The following is an 18,397-nucleotide window of genomic DNA, read 5'->3' on the forward strand; positions in this document are numbered from 1 at the left end:
AACACCACAATGTCCTAATTTTTTAACAAGAATGGGGTGAGAGACAGTGTTGAAGGCCTTCCTAAAGTCCAGAAAGACTACGTCCACCACGACACCTGCGTCCAAGGATTTTGTGACCTGGTCATAGAAGGCCACCAGGTTGGTCTGACAGGACCTGCCTCTTAATGAACCCATGTTGGTTGCCCCTAAGCATACACTCCCCTGCTTGCCCCTCGCAAATGTGCACCTGGATAATTTTCTCAAAAAGCTTCCCCAGGACCAAGGTACGACTAACAAGGCCTATAATTTCCTGGGTCCTCCTTCCTCCCTTTTTTGAAAATGGGGACCACGTTGGCCCTTTTCCAGTCCTCTGGCACCTCGCCAGAGCACTACGAGTGCTTGTAAAGCTGTGCCGGGGTCCCGCAATGACCTCTGCTAATTCCCTCAGCCCTGGGGTGGAGATTGTCAGGACCTGCTGATTTGAACACATCCAGTCCCACCAGAAGTTCCCTTACTAGGTCCTCTCTGACCCTGGGCCTGGCTGTGCCTCCCCTGCGACCATCAGGGATCCCAGTGGGGGGGATGACTTGGTCCCTGCTCAGAAAAATGGAGGCAAAGAAATTGTTAAATAGGTTAGCTTTGTCATCTGGTGAGCCCACCAGATTTCCAAGCGTGTCCTGCAGAGGCCCCACGTTACCCGGAACCTTCTTTTTCCCTCCCTATGTTTTTAAAAAAGGATTTCTTGTTTTCCTTGATCCAGGTTGCTAGTCCCAGTTCCATCTCCACCTTGGCCTTCCTAACAGCCCCCCTACAATCCCGAGCAACGGAGGTATAGTCCTCCCTGGTGATGGTCCCTCTCTTCCATTGGGTGTACGCCTCCTTCTTAGCTTTGAGACATTTCTGGATACATTTGGTGAGCCACGGGGGCTTTTGAGCAGTCTTGCCCACTTTGATCCGTGTTCGGATTGCCACCCTTTGGGCTTGGAAGATCGTCTCCTTCAGAAACGACCACTCTTCTTGGACTCCCAACTCCCCACCCCTCTGGGACCTCAGTGCCTTCCCAACTAGTCTCCTTAGCTCAATGAAATCCACCCTCCTGAAGTTAAGGGCTGCTGTCTTGACCCCCTTGTATTCTGACCCAGAGCACTTCAGTCTGCCCCTCCTCTGACCCAGTGCTGCTCGTTGTGGATGTGAATTGTTCTTTGACATAGAGCACCACACCCCTGCCTTTCCTCCCTTTTCTATCCCTCCTGTACGGCCTATAGCCCTTGATGTTCACCGCCCAGTCGTGCGTTAAATCCCACCACGTTTCGGTGAGCCCCACTGTGTCTGGGTTTGTGTTAGCTAGCAGGAGGGCAAATTCCTCCTGCTTGTTCCCCATGCTACGAGCATTAGTGTATAGGCATTTAAGGCCTCCTTAAGGTGTATGCACCACCCCTCCAATCCCAGGACTATCCGGGTCTCTTATCTGGGTATTTCTTGTGCTTGTCGTCAGTCTTGGCTAGGCTGTTCTTGTGGGCGACACTTGGTTTGGTGTTCCGAGGCTCCCTCCGACCTCATCCTCCCCTTCCCCCAACGAGCCTAGTTTAAAGCCCGCCGGAGGAGATCAGCCAACCTGAAAGAGAACACACGCTTACCTTTGGCAGAGAGGTGAAGCCCATCCCACCTGAGCATGTCTCTTGTCTTGAAATATGGGTCATGGTCCAAGAAGCTGAAGCCCGCCTTGAGATACCATTCCCAAAGGTGCAAGTTGACCTCTCTGATGTCTCATGGCATCGTCCACGCCTGATTTTTTTATGCTCCTGGAAATTCTGGTCCTTCAAATATTTGTCAGTATTTTAGTGTGTAATGGACCCTGGGTGTAGAATATTAATACCTTTACATAGCACTGTGCACTAAGCCTACCTGTACCTTTTCTGTCCTTACCTGGGGCAAAGAGATGAAAGCAGGCAGCAGTGTTTCTCCATTATCCCTTAGCAAACTCAGTAAACCTGCCCTTGCCTATCTAGTTAAGGTTTATTCCTTAGAAAATATCTTTTTTTTTTTCCTTAATTGTAGAAAAGTAGAGCTGAAAGGGACCTAAGGAGGTCATTTAGTCCAACTCTCTTCTCAAAGCAAGATCATCCCAGTCTAATCCACATCTAAGTGTTTGCCTAACCAGCTCTTAAAAGCTTCCTTATGAATGGAGATTCTACATCCTCCCTAGTTAATGTGTTTCACTGCTTAATGACCCTCATGGTTAGAAAGTTCTTAATACTCATCCTAAATATCACCTGTTGCAATTTAAGACAGTTGCTTCTTGTCCTGTCTACTGTGGCCACAGGGTCTAGTCTACCACCCATTATCCTTCTCATAACTCCTCATCATGTATTTGAAGTCTGTTGTCAGATCTGCCTTCAGTCTTCTCTTCTCAGTTCAACAAGGCTTTCCTTGTAATCATGCTCCATATACCTCTGTTCATTTTTGTTGCTTTGTACTGGAAGTTTACATCTGTAGAAGTGCAGTGTCCAAGACTGGACACAGTATTCCAGGTGGGGCCTCACCATTGCTGAATAGTGTAATTTCCCCTGATTTGCAGGAAACATTCCTCTTTTCTTTTCTTTTTTTTAAATAATTACATGTTCTTGACTCTCATTCAGCTTTCAGTCCACTTCAATAGTTTCCTTTAAATTTACTCTTTAAAAATGTTTTCTTGGGCCTTTGCACAGGCAGTCGCTTCCAGTGGTAGATTCAAAGTCATTGCACTTCAAACCCTATATATCTTGTAATAGGCTCATTTCCCCTACATTCAGTCATAGCTAATGTTTATTTTGTCTGAGCAAGAACCATGTGGCTGGCCTTTGTTCTGTCTGCCAGTTCTCCCCAAGAATAAGAAAATCTAGAGAATACTAGCCAAAATGGTATTTTCAGGAACTGTGAGTTGGGATATGATTCACAAGGGCAGTAAGAAGCCTAACCTGGTCTTATAGGTTAGAAAACAGTTGCCAAAAACCAGACCAACACAAATAGATGTTCCAGGACTTGCCCAGTGAGGCAATGTGGCTAGGTGCACCAGACCATACCCAGTTTCTAACACTCTTCTTGATTCTCAAAGGGAAAGGAAAATTAAGAGGCCTAAACAGAGCTGTTTCCTTTACTCTCCTCCTGAGAACTGGATACCAAGCTATCTCACACAAGTGGTCAGTGTTCGGGCCCATGGTCCTTAAAATCTTTATTAATGACCTAGATGAAGGAGTGAAAAGTGCAATGATTAAGTTTGCAGATGATACCAAGCTGTAGGGACAAGCAGGTACATCAGAGGACAGGACAAGGATTCAAGAAAACCTGGATAGGCTGGTATAGGCTGAACAAAACCATATGAGGTTCAACAGAGAAAATTCTGGGTCCTTCATCTAGGTAGGAAGAACCCTCACCATATCTATACAGCGGGTGGTGATCCACTGGCTGGCACTGCATCTGAAAGGGACCTAAGGGTGTCAGTTGCCCAGAGGATGAATATGAGCCACAAGTGTGACAAAGACGCCAACAGAGCAAATAGAACTCTGGCATGCATCAGCAGATGTGTCGCCAACAGATCCAGAGAAGTGCTTCTTCCCCTCTATTCGGCATTGGTGAGGCCACAGCTGGAGTACTGTGCCCAGTTCTGGGCACTGCACTTCAAGAATGATGTGGACAAGTTTGAAAAGGTGGAGATAAGGGCCACCCATGTGATCAAGGGTCTAGGGGACAGGACCTATGAAGAGAGACTTCAGGATCTGGGTTTGTTCAGCCTGAGCAAAAGAAGGCTGAGAGGTGACTTGATAGCCACCTACAAATATGTGAAGGGAGAACACCAGGATCTAGGAGAACAACTTTTCAGAAAGCACACACTCCACCCTCCTGGGAAGACGCAGACCAATGGACACAAGCTAGTCAAAGAAAAGTTTCAGCTGGACATAAGGAAAAACTTCTTTTCTGTGCAGGTAACTAGAACCTGGAACACAGTTCCAGCAGAGGTGGTGCAGTCGCCATCTCTGGCAGTCTTTAAGAGGAGGCTGGACAAATGCCTAATTGAGCTTGTTTGAGCCCAATTACCTCCTGCCCGTGTCAGGGGATCAGACTTGATGATCTTACATGTCCCTTCCGGTCCTTCTTTCTATGATTAAGGGTAAGTGAGACTGGTTTGTGCTCAAAAGCTTGTCTAACAGCTGGTACAAAATAAGATATCACCAGAAAAAGCCCCTCCTATCACAGCTACTTACAACATTACTTAACCAACATAGACAGCCCTGTCTATAAAGCTTTCCACCATTGTTGAGGCCAGGGGTTGAGCACTCCTGGTCTTGAAGAGATATTCTTTTGTGACCTTAGTTCAAGACCTTTCATTGAAATGAAAAGCATGTGATGGAAGAAGCAGCAGTAAGTTCTGAACTATAGGCTGCTACCCCTCAACTTCTCTGAAGGAGCTGTGATGATCATCGTCTTCTGATGAGACAGACTTTTTGGCTCCAAAGCCAGCTCTGGATAGTTTCAGAGCTTTTTAAGAACTGCTATCCCACATTGCTTACAGCATGGATATTGAGAAATTATTCTAAATTCTTCCCCTCTGTGGTAGGAATGCCTATGAATGCCGAAGTACTGTGACAGGGGTTTAGGTTGTAGCCGTGTTGGTCTAAGGACATAGGCAGACAAGCTTCTTTGTGTGAATCTGATATCTTTTATTAGGCCAACTTAAATAGTTGGAAAAAAAATCTTAGAACTAGAAAAAATTCTTTCTAGATTTGTGGAATTAAAGAATTGTGGAGAACTAAAAGAATTCTTCCGATGCCTCCACCTCCACCTCAAGGAATATTTCCACAACCAAAATGAATCCACTTCAAACAACAACTCATCCTCTCACAACACTGAGGAAAAGATCAACCCCCAAAAAATCAGACTGGACACCTCACAGTGGACAAAACTCTAACCTTGACCACTACATTGACTACTTCATGTAAAGAATGAACAATGAAATAATCAACAACACATGCCACCATAACAACCTCTCTCTACCAGAGAGAAAGGCTATAGAATCTCTAAGATCTAACTACCAAATAGTAATAAAACCAGCAGATAAAAGGAGCCATAGTCATCCTATTGTGAAGACTACATAAAGGAAGCCAACAGACAACTGTCTGACACCACCTACTACAAAGAACTACAAGAAGATCCTACTTTCCTTTTCACCATGAAACTCAAAAATACCATCAAATCATTTCCATCAGAACTACAAGAAAAACTACTAACTTTGATCCCTCCCACTACCCAACCCAGGGACTTTTTACATGCTCCCTAAAATCCACAAACAGACCTATCATATCCAACCATGGAACCCTAACAGAAAATATCAGGTTTCATCGAATCAATCCTAAAACCACTTGTCACACAAAGAGCAAGTTTTGTCCAAGACACTACAGCCTTTCTACGGAAACTTAAAAACATAGACCACATTCCCAGCAACACCCTCCTAGCCACCTTGGATGTTACCAGCTTATATACCAATATCCCACACCAGGATGGCATCCAAGCCTGCTTTACATACCTACAAGAGCATGATGACAACTCAGAGTACAGACCCAAAGATATTACTGACCTCACACAAAACAATTTCACTTTTAATAATCAACACTTCCTCTAGACCATGGGCACAGCTATGGGTACCAAAATGGCCCCACGGTATGCCAACCTTTTTATGAGCCACCTGGAAGAAGAATTCCTCAAGGACTGCACCATCAAACCCTTGCTCTACTTAAGATATATCAATGACATCTTCATCATTTGGACTGAAAGCCTACAATCTCTGATTGAGTTCCATCAGAAATTCAGCAATCATTACCCCTCCATCCAACTATCTCTTGAATACTCCAGCACCAACATCCCCTTTTTAGACATGAGGATCACTATCCAGAATGGTAAAATACAGACCACGTTATACAAGAAACCCACAGACTAACATACATATCTGCACAGAACCAGCAATCACCCTAAACACACCAAGGAAGCTGTGATATACAGCCAAGCCCACAGATACCACCGAATTTGCACTGAGGAGAACACTCAGGATTGCCACCTCACTAATCTTAAAAAGGCATTCACTCAACAAGGACACTCCTCCAGAGAGAGATCACACATTTGAAAGAGCCACCTGGATACCATGTGAAGAATTGCTGCAATACAGAAGAAACCCCGCCATGAATTGCACACCATTGGTTATGACGTATTACCCCTCCCTTGAACCCATACAGAAAATCCTGAAAGAATTGCAACCCACACTAGAAGGAGACCCTATTCTTAAAGAGATCTTCCCAGAACCACCCATCCTAGCCTTCAAACAAGCACCGAACCTTGCTAACCTCATCACTAGAAGCAAACTTCCTACGACCCAGAATACCCCGAATGGATCCAGACCGTGCCATGACAAGAAATACAAAACCTGCCAACACATCTCCATCACCCCCACAATTACTACACCCCACAACAGAGCCATCGGCATTCCTGCATCTTACAGCTGCATCTCCAGAAATGTAATATATCTCATCCAATGCACCAAATGCCTGGATGGAAAATGCATAGGAGAGACCAAACAACAAATGTGCACCAGAATGAACACACACCAGATATCTATTAGACAAGAATACCCAATGACCTGTGGGGGCACATTTTTCACAAGAAAACCACTCTCTCTCCAATTTCTCAGTTCTAATCCTCAAAGGGAACTTACAAAACACTTCTCACAGACGAGCCTATGAACTTCACTTCATCAACCTTCTGGATACAAAAAAACATGAACTAAAAATAGACATTGGATTTATGACACATTGTAACCTGCCTGACATCTGACTCGCCCAAAGAACCTTGTCTGCCTAAGTTCAATGAGAGATGGGAGAGAGAACCCATTCCACACAGGGGCTTTAGGTTCAAAGTCACAGGCTGTTTCTGCAGTTAGAGAGAAAGTTCGGAAAAGTTACTCCCAAAAATACAAAGTTACCAGATAGCTGTGCTTCTGTGGAAGGAAATCTCACTCTTCTATTACTTCTATTAATGCATAGTAAATTACCAGTTGTTTTTCAGTAAAATGAAAAATTATTTTTGACATGGTAAAAGTATCTCTTTTTGTGAACAAGGGAGGAAGTCAATTTCATAATCTCTGAAGGCGCAACTGGTGGCAAAACCATCTCTGCAAGCAACAGAAGTAGTAGAGATGCTGCAGTTCACTTCTTGGCCACAGCAGCTACAGTGTGAAGAGTTTCTTGTCTTCACGCATCATACATCTCAGAGGAGGTGCAGAACACTTCATAGAAAAGTTATCTTCTGAAGCAAAAAACCTATTGAGCAATTGAACAGATGAAGTCTTACACTCTTCAGAAAAATGTACATATTACTTTGAGATCTGTTAGAATGTCTACAGTCCTCTCAAAGGCAGCCCTTCAGATACCAATTTTAGATTAGACACTGTTCCTGCCTTCTCTCAACAATAACCTACTGTCTTCAAATGGAGAAATATAGGTTTTCTCAAAGGAAGCAAATGTTTTCTATAGAGGCTGCCAAGCCTGCATTGCTCTCTAGTTAGCAGGCTTGACAAAATTCGAGTCTCAATTTAGCCATTGCTAAACTTCATCCAGCTTCATTAAAGCAGTCCCCCATTGCAAAATGTTATCAACTCCTGCCCAAATGTAACTGTGTGTGTACAATATAACCCTACCAAATGTGTCTTCAGTTTTCATTGTTTGTAAAAGTATATTAACAATAGAGAATTTTGCAGAACAGAATTTCACCACCTGATCAAAAATCATTTTCCTGACATCCTAGATGTTGGCTGAGTCTGAGAAATCCTACTACAGAACAAGACAACCACAGAAAATCTTCCTCAAAATGGAAAAAATTTTCAGTTTGGCAGTCCAACACAACCTTGGTCTGATGAGTATCTTCAGATACTCTTTCCCTGTTCTGCCAGGCTGGGACTGGAATAACCATTAAAAAATGGGTACTAAAAATTGTCTCCCAGGACTAGTCTATTCAGTGCTAGTCCTGACCAACTCATCACCTTTTCACATCCCTCTGGAGACGCAACTAAAGAGGGTGACCTCATAGTTTCGTTAAGGAGCCCTCAAGGAGATACATTTGGAATTTCAGAGAAATAGTTTCCACTCTCAGTGATTCTTTATTCTAAAGCAAAAAAACCTGAAAAGACAGAATATGGATGAGGTTTCAGATTTAGGAAGATTGTTTCACCTCCAACATCTCTTCCTTATAGGTTCAAGATTGGTTTGTGGCTTCCAACTTCTATATACATATTTCCATATTGTGATCATCTCTGACGCACAGAAAATACCCATGATTGACAGGAGGGTGCACTCATCAGTGCATGATACTGCCATTCAGTATGTCCACAGTGGTGAAAATCTTCACAAAATGCCTACTTGTGGTGGCTACATATTTAAGGAGAGGAAGTAGTTACTTTTATCCATATTAGGACAAGTAGATGATAAAAGTCAGGTCACATCAAGACTTTTTTTTATCCCTGAACTTCATCTACAACCTGTTAAAAGAATTAATCCTAATAGTAAACTACAACAACTGCATCATGCAGTTTATCACAGATAAGAGAATTCTTAGGACTCCACATCAGCAAAAGACACACCTTCCACATGAGAGATTTCAGTCTATCCAGACAGTTCTCTTCAACATCAAGCTAATTGCATAAACTTCAGATGTTGCAACAACCACAACATTTATCTCAAAATATTAGGCCACGTGTCAGCTTTCACTGAGGTGACGCTGTCAGCCAGATCTCACCTACATTCATACCGGGGCTGGCTGGCAATGTTTCCTACTTACCTATGAACTATCAAACAGATATGCTTATCTTAGTCATACCTCTAAACCTGCCACTGCTAACATGGCAGAATGCCCAAACTACTTATGAAGGTGCAGCCTGTGGAGATGCAAATCCTCTTATAAACAGATTTTAATAATCACCTGAACAAACTTCAGGTACACAGAATGTTCTCCTAAATTAAGATGCTTCTACATATAAACATCCAGAACTCCAAGGTGTCAGATAAGTCTGCAATAACAACTCTCATGATTTTATTGCAACTCTAGTGCATTTGGACTATGTCGTTTTACTTCTCCTATGAAACCCGGATGATAGGTTGCTAATTTCCAAATTTTCCTTATTCAGTAATGATTGTAATTTCTACATCCCTTACTTTTGGTAGAAGTGAGGCCAGCCTTAATAAAGGATTTGACCCCTGCCACTGTTTTGAGATTGAAATTTGGAGAGGTGAAATGAATGCCTTTCAATTGACAAAGGTCTTGGTGAAACATTGTTGGATACAGGGACTGTAAGGAATAGCAACTGTGAAAGATGTACATGAAGAATAAGGGAGGAAAAAATGGATTTAAAGATAGGGCTGTAGGGATCAGGTGGGAATCCAATGGGATGCAGAGAATAATACAGAAGCTGGGACATGGAAGGAACTGGTTTGTAGCTCTCCCATCTTGAGAATCCGCAATTGGAAGGGGGAACCCCTGAAAAGTTCAGGAAAAAGGCACATTTGTGCATGTGTATTCAAGGCTGGATTTTGAACCTTTTAAATCTCACATACTTCGGGGAGAAGTTGGATTATTTTTTTCTCCTAATACTGTTTGAAAACTAGAAGAAAATAAAAAGCTTCTCAAACTTACTATTTTGGACTATCTAATGATTTTTAATCTGTTGTAGGATATTTGGGTGTGTGAAATTGTCAACAATATATTACCAACAGTGACATGCACAGTTGGACAGCTAATAACACCTTACATCTGAGATTGTTCTGCCCAACTAAAGTCAACTTTATTTCCAGTATAATATATAGAATGTTCATACTGCAACTGGATGGATAGGACTAGATTATTGGCCAATTAACTGACTGAGACCCTACTAAATGTAGTCCTTCATTAAGTGATTTATTAAATGATTTTGAGACTGTTTATAGACAACTTAAATGGATTTTACTAGCATTGCACAAATTTAGCAATACAGCAGAAAGAAAGTTGTATGAGAAAGTACATAAAATAAGTTTCTTACCAAGCTTATTTCCTAATTTTCTTTTGGGGTTATAAAGTCTAGCTACAATGCATTAGAAACCTGTTTTTTTTCTCTTCCCTGGGGTTTAACTGAGGGTTTAACTTTTATAAAGGAAGTGTAGCTAGGCAAAAGGCTGCAAATTTTAAGAAACTTCATGGTTTAATTGACCTCTGAATACCAGTGCAAAGCAGTTTCTCAGTAGTCCTTGGAAAATATTAATAACATAAGATATGACATTCTGAGAAATATTTGGTTCTTAAGGGAATCTGCCTTCTCTTTGCTATGTACCTAGTTTACCATTAACTAGGGCTTCCTTACTTGAATGCTGTCTACTAGCTCAGTGTTTTGTAAGGGCACTGACAGAAGCGGTATTTGTAGCATGATTGGCCCCCTGAAAGCGCTCGACAGCCGTGCCATGACAGAAGTGCATGGCTGCAGAGCTCTTTAAAAGTGCCAGATAGTGCAACAGATTAACCCTTATTTAATAAGGGTTCAGATGAAGGCGCTCCAAAGTAGAGCACCTTCATTAACTTCTGTTTGTCCCTGCGCTTGAGCAGGGCTGGGCTGCATCAGCCAAGCTCCACCCTGTGCTGTCTTCAAGATGGGAAGGAGGAGAAAGCCTGGGAGGGAGCCCCAGTCTAGGGTTCACCCAGCCTCTGCTTGAGGGGCAGTGGGTGGCTTGGAGTCCCCCCTCTCCCCCCCCCCCAAGGTGTATGTGTGGGGGTCCAATCCACCTGTCCCTTCCCCCACAAACGCAGGCTGGGCAAATCCCGGACTGGAGCTCCCTTCTCACCCCTGCCCCTCAATTCACCCAGCACAGACTGCCACCAGTGAGTAGAATCAGCAACAGTCATTGGTGGGGAGTCAGTGGCAAGGGGAATTGGTTGCCACTGGATTGCACTGCTACTGATTCTGCTTGGCAGCAATGGAAGAAGCCTGCAACAGCTGAAGCAGGGGGGTGTACAGGAAGAACCAGCAGCCATGATTCACATGCCACCTCCCAAAACCTTCTGTGCCCCTCCCACAGGGGTGTGTTCCACACTTTGGGAAGTGGTGTATTAGATCATTAACTTGTTTCCTCCACTCTCTAACACATATAACACATTTCACACTAACAAGTTTTGGAATTCATTAGTGCTTTAAATTTGGAGCCTCTCTATTTTACAAAGAAAAGAACGAAGACTTGGAAATAGTCAAAAGGCCTTAGCACAGGGCTCAGCAACCGATGATGTTGTTTCCAACTTGTGGAGCTTGGGGGTTTCAATGGTGTTTCTACCGTGGGCCACTTCCAGCAGGCAGTAGGAGAAACAGCACTGTGGAGAGGAGTAGCGACATCCTGCAGTTCCAGCTCTAGTGGCACAGCCGGGTTTGGAAGTGGCCTGCACTCACAAGCTAAGCCCCATTAAAGTAGCCAGCCCCTTGCTGCAAAATGTTGCTGACCCCTACCTTAATATAATTGTGCAGTTACAATAACTGTACCTAGTATGTGCAGTTTTCATTCTCTATAAACATGTATTGATAGATGGTGTTGAAGAAAAAAGCTTCCCTGCCAGATCCAAAGTCATTTTCCAGACAGCCTAAATGCTGACTTGTTAAGTGCCACTGGCAGAGTCTAAGGAATCCTATTACAGAGCAGGAGGTCAAACACAGAAAATCATTGCCCAGAGTAGAAAAGATTGGCAGCCCAGCGCAACCTCAGTTAGATGAGGGCTCGTATTGCCTAGATTCTTGATTACATCCTGCAAGAATAGCTTGATAGGCTGTTATCCATTTCAAGCCTACCTTGCAGTGATTTTGCAATGCCACCCAGTTTTCCAGCCAGGTTCAGCTTTTCCCCACCATGCTCCCAAATTTAGGGTTGGGGTATGAGAGTCACTGTTTATTTAGTGGCAACTAGATTTCCTTAGTTTTATATGGGACATTGCTTGCTAGGCATATGGAATAGACGAATATATAAAGATAAAGAAGTCTTATTGTTTACCTTAAGATGGTTTTGTCTGGGTGGATCATGTGGCCTGCCTTCTACCCCTGTTTTTTAAGTTTCTTTAAGCTAATTCTGAGTTAGCAAAAGAATGAGAAATAGTTGCAGCTGCTCTGTCCTTGATGCTCTTAACTGGTTACATAAAGAGAATCAGGACACAGGCACAAGTCAGTAGACACTGCTATTCAGAGATTACATAGTGCAGTACTGCAGTCTAGCCACTGATTCCCCAGTCTTTACTTGCGCATGGAGTTATTCCATCCCAAGTGCAGGACTTTGCACTTGTCCTTATTGAATTTCCTCTGGTTGGTTATGAACTACTGCTTCAGTCTATCCAACTCATTCTGGACCCTAGCCCTACCTGCCAGAGTGTCTATAACTCCACCCAAGTTGGTGTCATCAGCAAATTTGCTAAGCATACGCTCAATCCCGTTGTCCAAATCATTAATGAAGATTGCAAACAATAATGGACCCAGGACAGACCTCTGGGGAACCCTGGTTGATACCTTCTCCCAACTGGACCTTGAGCCATTGAAAACCAGTTGTTAAGAATGATGATCCAACCAGTTATGTATCCACCTTACTGTACTTTCACCCAGTCTGTCTTTTCTTAGCTTGTTAATGAGAATGTTGGACGCAATGTCAAAAGCCTTACTAAAAAGTTACAAGTATGTCTGTTTGCACACGTGCAAACATGTACATTTCAGTTCTCAGTTTTTTACATAAAATGCTGGATTTAGATCAATAATAACTTCTCAGTCATTCATTTATTTTTTTCTAAATGCTACATTAAACAACAATACTTTCTTGCATATAACATATCCCTTGTTTTTCAAAGGCAGAAAAGGAAAAAAGACCTTTCCTTGTAGCAAGTGGGCATATCTACATGTGTAATTAATGCGAAGCAATAAACCCCAGAGTTTACTGCTCCAGCCTAGCTCAACATGCTGTGGAGGGGCTGGCTAGAATGTGAGGGTGCTCCAGTGCAGGGCTAGCCAGCAGGCAGCCCCCATACTGAAGCAGCCTTGTGCCCCACCCAGCTGTATCAGTGTCTACACATGTACTGCTACAGAGTAAAAAACTGTACTCCTGCCTAATAGCCTTGCATGTGTAGATGGAAGACACCTATTGCAGAACTAATTAGTCTACAGTAAATGTCTGGTGTAGACATGCCCAGTAACTAAGTAGCAGAAGCTAAGGAGTCAAGCCTACTCATTGTTCTGCTCCCCACTGTTCCCTGTGAACCAAGTGAAGATTTTACTTTCACTTTTGCCTGGTAACTAGTGGAAACTGTTCTTAAGATATTTCTCACATACAATACAAACTGCAATTTCCAGCAGCTGTTTTTTGGCAGAAAGTGTTTGTTGTTTGTTTTTGTTTTTGTTTTTTTTTGGGGGGGGGTTGCATACAACGGTATACCTTGGAGCTGTTTTTAATATGTTACCATATCTTAGTTATATACAAAGATAAAAAACAGTGCATAGAACTAATACAGTTCTAAAAGCCACACCATTCCTATGCCACAGAGGAAAAAATAAACATATCCAGGAGTATAGAATTAAAATTATAAATGTGGTCCAAGTTATTAGAGTGCATAATTGGTTCTTCAGATACATGAGCTGTATGTTGTAAGGACGGTAATTGTTAGTTAAAAGTGGACCGAATAAAATAAGGATGTTCTAAAGACTTATTTCTTGACTTTTGTACAGCTTACCATTGTGAGGTGTACAGACTAGCAAGTTTAACTTAAAGAACATTTCAGGGGGATCAGTTTATTTACATGTGGGTATACTTAGAGTAAAAAGAGTGAATATTAAATGCTGTGACTGGAGTGAATATTAAATGCTGTGGCTGCTGTTACATTTTACTTTATTAGGAAAAGAATGACTGCTTAACAGTGTGTTTTTATTTTATTAACAGGCACCTGATCTTGAAGGATTCTCAAAGTTCACAGCCGAAAACAGATATATTTGAGCCTCATCTTCTCCATCAAATACCTCTGTAACCAGAAATTACAAAGATGATTGCGATACATCATAGCTGTGAAATGAATCATCCATGTAATATTTAAATAGTTTAATTCAGAAAACACTAAATGATATTTTCTACAAGATCTTCTTGGAACGTTAATTTACTAGATTATCACACCAGTCATCCAGTTAAATGTGGATGTATTGTAACAACTTCAGAAATAAAGGTTTTGAATTTGGTGGTTCATTTTCATGTGTATGAGAAAAATGCATTATCTATCAATGATGGAGGTTTTCTGTCCCTTTAAAATCTGAAAAATGCTAGATATTTTGAAAACAAATTTCCAGGGACAGTCTTGTCTATTATCAACCTATTTTTAATTTATTTTTTCGGGGGGGGGGGGAGTCTAATGAGAGGGTTAAAATGGGGAGTGGAGCATTGTGGGATGTGGGAGAACTGCTGGAGCATACAGATGTTTCAGGAAGCACTGTGGCCATTATTTAAGCGCTTCTTCAGTCATGCACATTTTGTAACCAGGCTGTTTGGAGCACTTCTGAAGCACTTGCAGCACTTCAAACAGCACATCTGTCAGCGGAGAAGGAACCTGAAAAAATGGCAGTGATTATATTGGTTCTTTGAGGAAATTTGTAATTAGTGTTATTAGATTAAGGATGTGAGAGTTCTGCTAAAAGCTAAGGATTCCAGGACGCTCAGGTTGCAGCTGTGCCCAAGACTGCCTTTTCTATTTATGCTCATCAAAAACAGCGTAATGTTCCCATTCCTGTTGAACTTGGACCTCATTGCCTTTGTTTTTTATGCCTTTGTCACTTCAAAATAGTACACACTGCAATTATCTGAGGCTATATTTTACAAGCATTTTTTAAATGAGAGAATGTGACTGCCTATTTATTTAGGTGCAGCAAGAGTTGTAAAAACACAGTTATGTTGTAGTTTGCACTAGCAGCCTATCAACTTTTTTAATGCAATTTAGGGAATTGCTTTTGACTAATAATAACCTATATGGTTTGGAACCTGGCTAGCAGACACAGATTTTTTTTTCCCATGTATGATACTGTAGCAGTTACGATCAGCAGAAGTATTCAAGCTGGCACCACCTGTTCAAAATGGAAGTGAACTAATGGTAGACATTTCTGAGAAATGTCTTTAATTGAAATTCACTCCTCCCTTGGATTTTTTCTATTTTATGATGGAAGTTGTAAAGTTATTTGAGAAAGGAAGCACCTTAGTTAGTGCACAGTGGGCATGTCTGCACATTCGTTTATGTCGGCTTAAATGTACTGTACAATAAGTTATGCGCAGTAAGTGGGAATAGGCCACTGTCTACCCATGCAGCCATTAAAATGCATTAATGCTGTGTGTGGACTGACTTGGGACTAAAGTTAGTCCCAAGTCAGTCCACACACACAGCGTTACTGCACAGTAAGGCATCTACACGTACGTTACTGCACAGTAATCAGGCATAAATTTGATACCTAAATGATGCAGGAATCAAATTTACACCCAAGTTGGAATAAGTCTCCATAGTTACTGTACAGTATGGGTGTGCACATGTAGACGTGCCTGTACTGTGCAGTAATTTACATTACTGCACAGTAAATGTGCATGTGTAGATGCACCCAGTAAGTAGGCAGAATGCTTAGTGTTACATCCTACTGGCTGATTTATATTGTCAAAGGGTGCATCTACATATGCATTTGATCTAGGATCAGTTTACTGGGGAGTAAACTCATGAGTAAGCGCTCCTGGGCAGGTGTCTACATAGGCAGGGAAGTGGGAGCAGATTTGCTGCTAATGGCAGCAAAATACTCCCACTTCCTGAGGCCCTGCAATGGGTCCCTGTTGCCACCAGGGGGAGTTTTAGGCCTCCCTCCCACAATGCTAGCCCAGGGGCTGGCAGCTAGCTTGCTGCTAGCTGCCCCACCAGCAGATGGGGCAGGGGGCTGGGACCTATCCCACCCCTGCAGCTCTTTCCAAGCTCTATGCCTCAATCACTGATTGGGACATGAGACATGGGGCTGGGACCTGCCCTCCCCAAGAGTTCCCAGCCCCCACTCTGCAGGGTGAAAGCTGGAGAGCCTGTTCCCCCCACAGCTCTGTGAGCACAGAACTGGGTGGGGAAAAGGCTGGGGAGCTTGTTCCCCTGCTCAGCTCCGTGAACGCAGACCTGGGTGGGGAACAGGCTGGGGAGCCTGCCCTTATCTGCCAGTGGCAGAGACCACCCCGGTAGCAGGCACTTCCTGGGGGCAGGGAGAAATCTCCCTGCCCCCAGATTTGCTCCCTGGCAGGCATTTATGGAAGTGCTACTGTACCATTACTAACTGAAAGTAAATTTACTACTTGTATTTGCAGGTAACAAATTTACTCGCAATTAGCGAGGTTTACTGCACAGTAAGCATGTACATGTGTAGATGCACATGCTTACTGTGCAGTAAACTACGCTACTGTGCAGTAAAGTGTCTCATGTAGACGCACCCAAAGAGTAATAGTAGAACAGTAATTAAAATTTAATTTTAGTTTGGACACTTGAAATATCTCTACAGGAACCTGGTGCTTCAGATTAGCTGCTTTGTATCAATTTGAATGAACTATTGGATTAAAAATGCTTTTATTTATTCTCAAGATTTTCAAAGCTGACCCAGTCAACTACCATAGTCACTAAATTATGTTAAGACCAAATCTTGCTCCCTTACTCAAGTAATACTGTCACTGAACCCACTACTAGGTTTCTCTGATCAAGAAATTCAAGATCTGGTGCTCTGAATTTCACAGGTGCATATTGTTTGTTTTCTCATTACTGGTATTTGTAATATTTTATTGCTGTTAAATTCCCAAAGAAAAAGTAAATGCTATTGGGAACAGCATCTACATTTATAGCTGCTGGACTTCTGACTTTATGCAACATGTAGCAAGATGTTATTTGGAAGAATTCTTTTCACCTTTTGTTTCCTTCTCCCTTCCAATGCCTAGTCAAAAAACTAGCCATTATAAGGGATTTCTAATATTTTTCTGTTTGGATGTTCGATTTGAGGTATCTAGACCAGGGGTGGGCAAAATATGGCCTGTGGGCTGAGGTCAGCCCACCAAAGGATTTTATCCTGCCCACGACAGGTCCCTTGGCCCCGTCTGAACCAGGTGTGGGAGGCAGCCTGGGCTGTGGCATGTGCAGCCAGTCTAACCACCCTCGGGTGCACAGCAGGGCTGGGGCTGTACTGCGGCCGGACTCAGCTTCCTGGCAGCCCTGGTGACGGTGGCTCCTTCCAGCTGCTGCCACCAGTGTTGCTACTCCCAGCAGACCCAGCCCTGCTGCCTGGACACCCCGCCCCATCTGCCCCACACTTGCCACCAGGGGGCACCAGATAAAGAGGGCAGGTAGGTGGGAAGCAGTGTCTGGGAGTGGGATGGGTGGCCAGGGCGGAAGCTGGGGCTGGGATTGTGGGACAGTGACAGCACAGGGCCATGCAGGAAACACATCATGGCTCTGCCGTAGGATGTGGCCCTGGCCACGCTCATCCATCCCACTCCCAGACGCCGCTCTTCACCCACCCACATCCCGATCCCATCCATCCAGTTGAGTGCACCCTGCCCACGGGGGTCCCAGGCCAGTCTCTATGGAGACCCTGCCTTCCCACTCACCCACTCCATCCAGCACCCCCCAGACTAGTCTAGTAATCTACTACTTAGGGAGCTCTGGTGAACTGTTTCAGGCTGGAGGTGGGGGGGTGCTAACCCACTACTTTAAGTGGTTAAATCATAGTAAGTCTTTTAGAAGGACATCTGGCCATCAGTGGAGACCTTTTCAAATGTTGACCTAACTGACTTGCCATCTAGTACGTTGAAGTTTTAAGTCCTAGACAACACCATCTTCCTTGAGTTTTGAAGGGCATATAAAATAAAATGTGGGATTTCTGCCAACTGCAGGTCGCTCAAGGAATGTTAACATTGTGCTCTCAGAGCAAGGAAAAAGGAAAATCTTTCTGATGGCATGAGCCTTCCCAAAATATTTTAGATTCTTTTTTGAATTTGTGATTCTGTAAAATGCATTAAACAAATTAAGTCTGAAGCTTTGATTTTTGGCTACTTGGTGTTTGCACTCTTAGGGTTATAAGAAATTGAGAAAACTATATTTGGTTTACATAACCATTTTTGGGTAATAACCTCCACATCTGTGATTTATATTTAATTTGGTACACTTACTTCAAGATGGCTGGATTTATTTACCTTTACAACTGAAAGTAGAAAAATCTAAGTTGATGCTAGTACTCTCTTAATTTAAGACAAGTTTTAAAAATAACTACATATGAAACCATGATTTTTAGTGGCTGTATTTTAAAAAGGACTAACTATCTTTACTGGAG

At 42.9% G+C, this 18,397-nt stretch overlaps 1 protein-coding gene across 5 annotated transcripts in view; it reads left to right on the forward strand.

Moving 5' to 3' along the window:
- The window catches only part of PPP1R42 (protein phosphatase 1 regulatory subunit 42), a 62,503-nt gene extending 48,236 nt beyond the window's left edge, over window positions 1-14,267 (forward strand). For all 5 annotated transcript variants that reach the window (XM_059724023.1, XM_059724022.1, XM_059724026.1 and 2 more), the window contains exon 9: window positions 13,971-14,267. In XM_059724023.1, the coding sequence (XP_059580006.1) occupies window positions 13,971-14,055 (85 nt within the window). In that variant the 3' untranslated portion in view covers window positions 14,056-14,267. The remainder of the gene's footprint in view (window positions 1-13,970) is intronic.
- Window positions 14,268-18,397: the final 4,130 nt, after the last annotated feature.

This window comes from Alligator mississippiensis, chromosome 3 (assembly GCF_030867095.1).
Source record: "Alligator mississippiensis isolate rAllMis1 chromosome 3, rAllMis1, whole genome shotgun sequence".
Classification (NCBI taxonomy): Eukaryota; Metazoa; Chordata; order Crocodylia; family Alligatoridae; genus Alligator; species Alligator mississippiensis.